Genomic DNA, 11,479 nt, shown 5'->3' on the forward strand with positions numbered 1-11,479 from the left:
AAAAAAAAAAAAAGGAATATTGTTAAGAAGTCAGACAATAAGACTTTGACAACCTGAAGAGAGCCCAGATCTTCTGACTCCCAGTCCAATACGCAAAGCAAACCATGACCTTCCCATCCCAATATCAAACTCTGGGCATTATCAAATGGAATAGAGGTTCAACGAAACACAGATATTGATAATCACTCTGGTTAACTATGGAAACTTATCTCAAGTTTTTCTTCTAGTAAAGGTCTCTGTAGCTCAAATTTAATGATTCTACTTAGGAGAAATTCATTTTACAGGATGTTCTTGCCCTTATAATTGTAGCAGGAAGAATATCAGTGGACTTTGGGAAAACAAAAAACTCTCTGAATGTAAATAATTGTTTAATTTGTGCTGTGTTTTCAAAGTAAGTGACAATGGCTTTTGTATAAGTCTATCTGCACTCCATTTTTATTTTTTATTTTATTTTATTTTTATTTTTACCTTCAACGAAGAAATGAGCACTGCTTTTGTCATCAAAGGCATCACAAGTGTATGTGTCCTCATCTTCATAGCCTGCATCGTTGATGATGAGTTTCCGATACACGCCATCGCTCACAATTTCGTATTTGTCACTAGGATGAATTTCAACATCCTTTTTGTACCACTTAACTTCAGCATTGGCACGAGACACCTGGCACTCCAGGAATCCCCGATGCTTTTCAAGTGCAATCTTATCTCGCAGGGGCTTCACAATTTTCACAGGCAGCTCTAAAACAAACAAGCATATGTATATATATATATACACTAATCAGCACAGTTTCTGTGAAAGAGGCCAATTAAACTCAGTAGCAATAGTTCTTTTATGGATGGTTACTTGGATGGCAACACTCTGTTAAGCACTTGATCTAATGCACAGCAAATAAAGAGCTAATAAAAAGGCTTGTTATCCCTATTTTACCACTTGGATAGCCAGATTTCAGACATAAAGAGTAAATTATTCAGCACCATACGGCCATGCAGTGGCAAAGTCAGGGACTGAACTCAGATTTCCTGAGCTCTTGAGTAGCGTGCTAACTCAAACATCTTCCTTTTCTTTCTCTATCACACTATTTAAGCTTAACATTATATATACAAACAGACCTGTGCTCTTTTCAAACAACAAGAGAAAACGAAGAAGAAGTCAAGCTATGTTTGTTATCCCTCAACGTTTAAACACAAATCTGAAGTCTAAAGGTAGAAAATCAATCTGAGAAAATAAACTGTTTTACTTAGCAAAAATAAATCCCAAACGACAAGGTGTATATTTCACAGGCAGAAAGGTTTTTATTTCCAGTGAAAGGTCCAGGTTTAACTTTTTTAACTTCCTTGATATTAAAGCAAAGGATGTTAGCTGGTTTAAAACATGAGATAATTCAAGCAAAGTCATCATCAAAAGCATAATTACCTTTAACTGTAAGATGGGCACGAGATTCTGCCTTTTCTGCTACAAATTTGATTTCTGCTGCATCTTTGACTTGGACACGTGTGTAAGTCAGCGAGTAGGTCTTTCCTGAAGCAGAGAACCACAGAGTCACTAAGGTTGAAAAAGCCCACTAAGATCATCTAGCCCAACTACCAACCCACCCCCACCAAACTCTCGAGAGCAGACACACAACCACTCATTGCTTTCTTGAGCATTGCCAGGCTGAGCATCATCCATCTGGTTTCACATCACCACTGCCTGTTGTCATCTGAGTGAAGCCACACATTTCCCTGCATCCACAGCCCCATCAAAGCGTAATCTAAACATGGCTTCATCTGTAAAGTAGTTGAGACAGAAGGATCCCACCCACTGTCAGACAAAAACTCCTTTGAGAGGTGAACTGACTGCCCTGTTCACACCCACTTTGGAAATAATTGCACTGATTTCCTACCTGCTCCTGGCAGCATGGGATGGTGGGATAGCATCACATTGCCCGCACTAAAGTTCCCACCACGCCACTTGTTCCAGCCTAACTACAAAATCCCAAAACAAAAGGGAAACTCCCTTCTGAGCCTTCTTAACTTGATTTCAGATGTCCTTTCTGCTTGTTCACCAACCCACTCCCCACTCAGGATAAAGATCCCCCCTTACACCCTACCATCTTGACGCATTCTAATGTTGTCGTCAGCCTTCAGCTTGTCGTCATCTTTGTACCACTGGGTTTGAACCTCATCGTGTGAAATCTCACAGACGAAAGATGCACTCTCATATTCATTCACTTCCACGTCTTCCAGTGGTTTAACAATCTTGATATCTCGAGCTGTGAAACAGTAGAGATATATTTGTCAGGGTGTCTCCAGAACTGGGTGCACCATCTTTACCCTACACATATTTGCATGGAAAATAAATGGCATTACATTTTATTCTAAACCATAATCCGTTCATGAGTCATTTCTCTCTTCAACACAGTACATACATTATCATCCTTGAACTTAAAGATAGACTTAATAGCTACAATAGACCATACTGCAAATAGTTTTCATGGAAGCCAGAATCTCATTTATTCTAAAACCAGTCATATTAAGGGTAGAAAAAACATAAAATAGAATGGTTTGGGTTGGAAAGAACCTTTAAGATCATCTAGTTCCAACCCCCCTGCTACAAGCAGGGACACATCCCTCCAGACCGACTCTTCTTAGGGTCAAGGCTGCTCTCTAGCCATTCTCCTCCCAGCCTGTACCTATGCTTGGGATTGCCCCAACCCAGGTGCAGGACCTGGCACTTGGCTGTGTTGAACTTCATGAGGTTGCTGTGAGCCCACCTCTCCAGCTTGCCCAGGTCCCTCTGGGTAGCATCCCTTCCATCCAGCATGTCAACAGCACCACTCAGTGTGGTGTCATCTGCAAACTTGTTGAGGGTGCCCTTGATCCCACTGTCCATGTCGCCTACAAAGATGTTAAATGACATTGGTCCCAACACCAGTCTCCACCTGGACATTGAGCTATTAACTGCAACTCTCTGAGTGTGACCATCCAGCCAATTCCTTATTATGCAATCTTATCCTTATCCATCAAATCCATTTTTCTCCAATTTGGCGATCAGGATGTCATGCAGTGTTTTGCACAAGTCCAGGTAGATAACATCAGTTGCTCTTCCATTATCCACTGATGCTGTTACTCCATCATGAAAGGCCACCAAGTTTGTCAGGCATGACTTGACCTCGATGAAGCTATATTGGTTACCACCAATCACCTCATCTTTATTTTCCAAATTATGCCAAGGAGAACTAGACAGAACTCTACAATCTCTTGTGTCACTATAAACCTTTCTCATTCATATACTTCTCTGCATGCTCCCAGTCTCTCCTTAGCTTGTGTGCCCAGAACGTACGGGGAATCTCAGGCACAAGTCTTATCTAAAGAAACCTTTGCTTCAAAATCTCTTAAACATGGCACAATCCCTTTTAACTCTCCAGGTCTGCACTTATTTATGTCAGAACCGGACCATATTTCTGTGCTTCTGCTTCCCTTTCCTTCTGAAGGGCCTGGATATAACTTGGATTAACCTCAGGAGCAGAGTTACTGCATAAGCCAGCCAGCACTGACACAGCAGCCCAACCTGGCTGCAGACTGAGAGAGAAAATGAGAGTTCACCAAAGTAATGGAACAGGACAGATGTTCATGAAGAGACTGCTAACACTGAACCTAAGCGGCCACATGAGGACAGCATCTAGTAAGAAACCAGAAAAAAGGATCCTTTCAGATGTTCCTTTGGAAGATGGCATCTAGCAGGTCATAGCAGACCTGCACGTTCAGTAACCAGTCTGATGCTTCAGAGCCTGGTGATGAATTACAACTGGGGTTTAACCAGTGCAATACATGGAGGGAAAATCTGTCTAGAGCATAAAGAAGAGAGGCAGTTAGCTATCATGGCATTTTCTTTAGCATTTACTACACTGGTAAAAAGTATGGCAAGACTTGAAATTGTACTCAGGGACTGTCCAGTTTGTATTCAAGTACGTATGCAAGTCCTTCTTTGGCACTGGCAGAAGCTGAACCAAACCATGGGCATACCTGACACTGAATCCCTGATCTGTGCCAGTCTGTCCAGTCTTTGCTCATTTGCTTATCTAGAAATACTTTTTAAATTCCAGAAAATATAAATCACTTCTAGTAGATGGAAAACTCAATTACAGCTTCTTCCAAAAATATTCTTCTAAGGACAGAACAAGCACACAGCAGTTCTGCCAGCATTCTCACTAAAAAGAGGAAAGTATCCAAAAATGACTAACCAAGAAATGTTCAAACTGCCCATGAAGCATTTCTTGCTGTGGAGCAAAATACCTCAATAGGATTTATCTATTAACTCTTTCAGTTAAACATACCATGAACCTTTAGCGTAGCTGATGTCTTGTCTTCAGCTGCTTGGCACGTGTAGGTTCCCTGGTCTTCATATTCACACTTGTGGATAATGAGACTTCTCTTATTTCCCTGGGAAGTAATGCCCACTTTTTTACTTTGCCGGAGCTCCTTCCCATCCTAGAAGAGAAAATGCCAAGTCAGATCTCCATCAGTCCTTCCATATCTGCACTGAGCAAAAGGAGACTTCAGCTCCGTGCTTAATACACCTGCCTCCCTAGACTTAATGGAACTGTGCTTACTGGAACATGTGCTGAAACTTAAGCACAGTGCAATGTTTTCAACATGTGGGGAGGGCTGTAGAACACACAGAAATTCTGGCTGACCTGTAACAACTTAAAGCACTGCAGAGGATTGGCAACAAGCCCATTTGGACATTATCTTGAAGAAATGACATTATACCCACGTAAGGGAAGAATCAGCTGAGCCCCAGGAAAGCACACAGAGTGCCTGAGCAAATTGTCAGACTGTCAAGTGCAAAGAAAACTGAGGTTTTACCTTAAAACTCAGTTCACAACGAGGCTACAAATTCTGGGTGACAATTTCTATGTGAGAGCTGAAGCTGTACTCCTACCAACAACATTTTGTGCAGCAAGACTTCAGGAGTTCACAATAAGCTCGAGACAAATTTCAATCTCAAGCTGATAAATGAACTCAGGATATAACAGAGAGTGCTGATTTGGGCAAGTAAAAGAGTATAAAGGAAAGAGAGCTATTCCAAAGCTATAAAGCAAAAGCTCAGACTCGCATCCCTTGCAAGTGAAATTAAAGGCTCTCATTCATTTCCAGAGAAGCCAGAAATTAAAATATCATTGCGTGCCATACCTTGAACCACTTGACATCCACATTGGGCCTGGACAGCTCACACTCGAATGTGACCTTGTCCTTCTGAGTGACACTAATATCTGCCAATGGCTTGCTGATTTTCACAGGCAATTCTGAGAAGGAAAAAAAAAAAAGGATGCGCATTTAGTTGGGAATGAGGTCTGTAGGAGCATCTGGCATGAGGAATAATAAAAGGCAGGGCCTACTTTCCATGCTTAATATAACTTGTAATTAACAACAAAAACCTACTGTTCTGAGCACGTTATCATTACTTGTGCTAGGGACAATGATGTTACAGCAACCCTCTTAATACTTGAGGGATATTCTGGTGGCTCAGTGCATAACGTTCTCTGCAGTTGCAAAGAAAGCTGGTTGTGCTCTTGAAGTACTCGGGAACAGGAGCAGATAACCAAATCCCAAACCAAGCAGTACCTATCACAGTGAGCCTCCCCGATGAATTAATGCCCTCTGCTTTAAAGGAGACGAGTCCTGCATCTTCAAGAGTCACAGAAGAAAGTGTCAGTGAATGTTTCTTCCCCTGGACGCCCATCGTGATATTTGGTGCAGGCTTCAGCCTCACGCCATCCTTCTGCCAAGTCCCTTCCACATCCTCATGGGACACCTCCACAGAAAAGGTGACAGTTCCCTTCTCAGAGACTTCGAGGGGCTGCAGACCTTTCACCAGCTTGATCTGCCTCACTGAAAAACAGCAGGGAGAGGTTGGAGATCTCACAGCAAGAGCTGAGAAATAGAATCATAGAATGAACCGTAGAAAGGTTTGGGTTGGAAGGGATCTTTAAGATCATCTAATTCCAACCCTCCTGCTGAAGGCAGGAACACCTCCCTCTAGACCAGGTTGCTCAAAGCCCCATCAGCTTGGCCTTGAATGCTTGAATAGCATCAGGACTTCCAAAAGAAGTCACTTCCCTGTCCCTCCCTCAAATACAGTATCTGCAAATTAAACAACCACCTTTACAAAAAAGAAAACTTGTTCATAATCAGATCATGTGTGCTCTTCTTAAACGGATCCTTCCAGATGGAAAAAAACAGTCACAGGCAAAAGTTTCAAGTGGTCTCCTAGATATTATCCCACTTTGTATTGCACACAAGACCGAAAAAAAATTTCTTTTGCAAAGTTCTTCTTCTCATAAGGCAACAAACATTTGGGGAATAGTACAACTAGCTAAAGTTTAACTTCGTATCAAGAGATTTGAAATTTAATTCTCATGTTCTTGGTATAATTTCTGCTATAATTATTTGGCCTAATTACGCTTTTCCCTGATGATAAGCCTAGAAGTGTATCACAAGAAGGACAAATTTACCTATGGCTTTTTTATTTGTCTTACTCAAACATCTCCTCCTGACCATAACTGACAATAAAATATTCAGTCAGACAACAGGTTTGAGCAGCTCAGTTGTTGCTAGGATCTCCTGCAGTCTTAAGCTTGGAACACACACTTGTCTTTTGATTAAGTGCCTTTTACAGTGGAGTAAAGCAATAGGTTTTCACATAGCTATTCCTCATTTACTTTGCTCTGAAAGCATTCTCAAACCATGCAATATCAGTCCAAGGAGAAGGGAGAGAGACAGGAGTGATGCTCACTGCCAGCATTTAAAGAACATCTGCTGACCTCAATACGAGCTCTAGTATAGCCAAAGAAAACAATATATTCAAATATTTGCTTAAGTGACAAGAAATATGGAGCACAACTTTAGTCTTCTGCTGTTAAACTCTCGCTTCTACCATAAACCAGGAGAAGAGCTCAATGCTGTTTTAGATGGAGGATTTGGAATTAAAATAACTACAGCTGAATGAGGCTTTTCCTTTCCTGTGCATCCCATAACTACGGCTTGTATGATCACAGTAATTCCTTACTACAATTAACTAAATTCCAGTTCGGATCATGCTTCACCTTGGATCACCTAAAGCTTCAGCCACTTAATGAAGCTATCTCAGTTCATCTACAGAGAAGCTATTTTCTATAGCAACAATAAGCTGTGATTGCAACTAGATATCTGGAGAGCACGAGCCCTGTAGTTATCTTGTACCAACATCCTCTCCTTCCATCAGAACAGGAAGTTTTTAATCCAGATTCATGCAAGCTTGCATGACACACCTTGTGCAAAACTGTGAAAACACTGTTGGCAGCTATCAGGACAGCCAATTGTTTCCTGTACAGACACTGTTCTACCAGTTTTGCTTTTTTTGCTTGGCTATAACAACAGCCAGAGTCTAAAAACTCACACAGCTGAAGCAACCATGCCGATACACCGCAGTCACTGCAGGTGCTCAAGAGTCATGGGGATGTGGCACCGAGGGACATGGTTAGCAGGCATGGTGGGGTGGGCTGGGGTTGGACCTGGGGATCTCAGTGATCTTTTCCAACCTGAACGATTTGATGATGTTGCTGGAAGGAAACTGACACAATCAGAGTTGGAAAAAAATGCCTCGGGGTGCAACTTGTAAGAGAGAATGAAGCAGCAAACTGCCCAACGCTGAGCTGCATTCTTCCAACAGGTGGTTTCAATGAACTGCTGCTCAGATTTTATGTGGAGCCATTCGTCTAATCTCACTGAAACAGTAAGCCTGAACCTAAATATAAATCAGGATCGTAGTCACCTGTGGTCCCTTAAATATTCAGAAAGACACTCTAGAGGGTAATTAAGTGTCTCTACAAATTAAAGCAGTCTCTGAAGGTCTTGGTATTTTCAATCTCTATTGGCCACAGAAGGATCTGAAGTGATGCACACGGCCCATAGATTAGCAATGACAATTAGCTGGAGGTTAATATCTGTGGGTAGTTTTGTTTGTTTGCTTGCTTGTTTTGTTTCCTACAACCATCCAGTTTGGAGAAAAGATGAGCAACTGCCAAGAGAAGTGATAACTGCACATTTTGGGACTCAGAAGCAGAGTTTTGTGACAGCTGTCAGCCCAGAATATGTTGGTGATGAAGCTGTCCTAACAGTGCATGCCAGTAATTTGACAAACCCTGCTCTGTATGAGACAGTTTGTCATCAATTTTTGATATTTTTGATCCCCAGTTTGCTCTTAGGCAAACAAACAAACAAAAAACCAACCCAGTCCTCATCTCACCCTTTCCAGCTGCTGCCTCACAGAAAGGGCAAAATAAAAAATTCTTTTGTACCAGCAGAAAGACTTGCAGTGGAATAACTTAAGTAAGAACAGGAGATTGAAGGTTGGGAAAGACACCCAGGCTTTAGCTACGGGGCGTGCACGCAGAATCGCAAAGCAAAGGCCAAAGTCAGAGAAATTAGAGCTTCATGAGAATTAATGGGGTTGTTGTCAGCAATTTCCTCATGCCCAACCTATTTGCAAATGTAAAACCTTCCAGTGAAAAAGGAAAGCTACATATAGGTGGGGAGAATTGTTGGTGAAATTATTTGTGATGTTTTCCCCTAACAATATGCCCAAAATCCTGAAGCAAGAGTTAAACTTAAGCACTCACTCTATATAAGTAATCCCATGGAAGGGAACTGCAAAGCTAATCCACAGATAAACAGTTTAGAAATGAATTGCAGAGGCTTGTTTATTTTGCAGAAGTCTGAGCTTTAACCTGCTCTAACATCTATGCACTGCTGAGATTCTAGTACAAAAATCTGAAGCAATGCAACAAATCAACCTGTCCATCTTGTACGAAAGAACACACTCACACCACCAGAACACAAAATTCTATGGCTGAAAATACCTACAAAAATCACCCAGCCCTTCTCCATTGCTCCAGGACATGCTCAGCTCTTTATGTCCCAGACAGATATTTCACTAACCTTTTCTGAAACCCGTGGTGGAGGCTTCAAAGCCCCTCCAAATGACTTATTCAATCATCCAACCATTAAAAAGCTTTTTTGTTGTATAACTTGTATCTTTCTCATTGCAATTGAAGTCCATTATTTCTGCATGGAGAATAGATTGTTTGCTTCCACTTTCTAAGAGCCTTTTATGTACTATAAGCCTGCTATCAAGTCTTTCAGTACCTATTATTTATGACCTACACAGCAGCAATTTGTGGCAGGGGCTTTGTAGACAAAATTAGGTAGACCTTAAGTGCTTAAATTCTGTCCTTGTCTATTCTGTAGCAATCATGGCAAAAGGATGCAGAAACAGGACAGAAGTACAGGGCTACACCTGAGGCACCATTAGCTTACTTGAAAGGAAAGCATCCATGGATAGATTTGCTGTTGTGTTTTTATTTTGATTTTTTAACTCCGACTGAATATAAAGAGATTCTCTGAAAGATGTGCTTTGTAGAGACGAATGGATGGGTAAAGCAGGGAATAGGTTGCTAATAGCTATACAAATGAAAAAAGCAGACTGTACCAGAGTGAGAAATACCAGAATCATAGAATGGCCTGAATTGGAAAAGACCACAACGTTCATCTAGTTTCAACTCCCTGCTGCGTGCAGGGTCACTAACCAGCAGACCAGGCTGCCCAGAGCCACATCCAGCCTGGCCTTGGATGCCTCCAGGGATGGGGCAGAAGAAAGAGAAGAATCTGCTGAAAGCTTATGGTCAATGAGAAGCCTTCTCTTCCACCTTACCTCAGGAATTTATCTGATGGCTAAGCCCACAGCTGTGACCCCATGTCCCCATGGCAAGTAGGGGTGGCAGTGGCCATTGTGATAATGGAGAAGACCCGAATCCAAGTTCAAACCGAATCCAGTGTATTTACAGATCTTGCAATCATTCAACTTACTTTCCACATTGATCTTGGCTTGGGTCTTGTCATCAGGACTCTCACAGCAGTAAAAGCCCCTGTCTGCAAAGGAGATGTCCTTAACTATCAAGATATGCTTTGTTCCCTCAGCTTTGATCTCTATTTTTTCACTGGGCTTCAATACAATGCTGTTCCTCATCCACTTGACTTCTCCAGGCTTGGTCAGCTCTACCTCCAGGGTCACTGTGTCTCTCTCTTCAACAGTTTTAGGCTCCAGTTTCTTCTTGAAGGAGATTGAGGCCTCTGGTAAATGAGAAGAAATAATAGTAACAATGTAGAGAATCCACAAAAAACAAAACAGTTTTTTTTAGAAAGAATTTAAATGGTGGCTCCAGTCCCAGTGCACTCTGGGGAAACAAAATTCCATACCGTTACCATAATCAGAGGAAAGACTACATAAAACCCACAAACCACAGCACCAGTGACAACCTGTCAACAGGGCATTACTGCCCCTTACCTCGGACTCTGAGGTTGGCTGTGCTTTCTACGCCCTCAGCATTGGCAGAGATTTCAGCTGCATCTTCCAGTGTCAGATCAGTGATGGTGAGGCTGTGGTTGGTGTCCTTCTGTGAGATCACATATTTCTTGCTGGCTTCAATCTTGACACCATTCCTGAACCAGGTGACCACAGCATCACTGGGAGAAACAGTGCACTTGAACACAGCCTCTTTTCCTTCTTCAGAAGCCACGTTGTTGAGACTCGTAACAAATTTCACCACTCTGGGAGCTGATGGAGAAGAAGAAACCACTTAGGAGCACATCTTTGAGATGAGGTATGAGTGCCTTCAAAGACCCAGCAGGGTCAATGATTTTATTGGAAGCATCAAATTTTATAACTCGCAGTAAGTGACCACCATAACGCACCATCACATCTCCTGTCTGTAGGTTGTATCTATAAAGATGCAAAAAAAAGAAAGGAAAAGAAAGGGGAAAAATACCCATCTTACATTTGGGATGCTTAATTCCAGCCTCGATGTGGCATGAAGGTTGATTTGCCCACCTACATGAGCTCAACAGCTGTGCGTTTCACAAATAGATGTTCCACAGCTATTTAGAGAGGAAGTGAAGCTTTGTGCTTGGTTGTTAACACAGGGAGCAGCATAAACACATGAATAAACTCAGCTCTGCAGGGTTGTAATGGCTGATGAGGGAAGCCAAGAATCCTTCCACACTGTCACCCTTCATTTCCAGAGACATACCTTTGGGGGTGATGGTAATGCTGCTCTTGTCATCTCTGGACTCACAGAAGTACTCTCCCTCATCCTCAGCCCTGATCCCTGTTATTGTCAGGGTTCTTCTGACCCCCTCCTCGTGAATCTGGAAACGTTTGCTGGGTTTGATCTCAACTGCATTCCTGCGCCACACCACCTTGCCTTTGGCATGGCTCACTTCACAGCTCAAAGTGACACTGCCTCCAATCTCAGCCTTAACGGCTTCGAGCTTCTTGGTGAACTTCACTGGGATTTCTAAGATGGAGAGGAAAGAGAAGAACTATGAGAAAGAAGGAGTTAAGAAACGTGTTCTACAAAACCTATTAGAGCCAAATTTAAAAGAAAAAAAAAAAAACACAAGA

General features: G+C 42.1%; 1 protein-coding gene across 1 annotated transcript in view; it reads right to left on the reverse strand.

Moving 5' to 3' along the window:
* Positions 1-11,479, reverse strand: part of OBSCN (obscurin, cytoskeletal calmodulin and titin-interacting RhoGEF) — a 170,471-nt gene that overhangs the window by 112,763 nt on the left and 46,229 nt on the right. Inside the window, 9 exon segments of the mRNA XM_010712264.3 lie at positions 469-735; positions 1,412-1,516; positions 2,088-2,249; positions 4,314-4,467; positions 5,173-5,285; positions 5,605-5,871; positions 9,886-10,149; positions 10,364-10,633; positions 11,106-11,372. Coding sequence (XP_010710566.1) covers positions 469-735; positions 1,412-1,516; positions 2,088-2,249; positions 4,314-4,467; positions 5,173-5,285; positions 5,605-5,871; positions 9,886-10,149; positions 10,364-10,633; positions 11,106-11,372 — 1,869 coding nt within the window.

This window comes from Meleagris gallopavo, chromosome 6, assembly GCF_000146605.3.
Source record: "Meleagris gallopavo isolate NT-WF06-2002-E0010 breed Aviagen turkey brand Nicholas breeding stock chromosome 6, Turkey_5.1, whole genome shotgun sequence".
Lineage (NCBI taxonomy): Eukaryota > Metazoa > Chordata > Aves > Galliformes > Phasianidae > Meleagris > Meleagris gallopavo.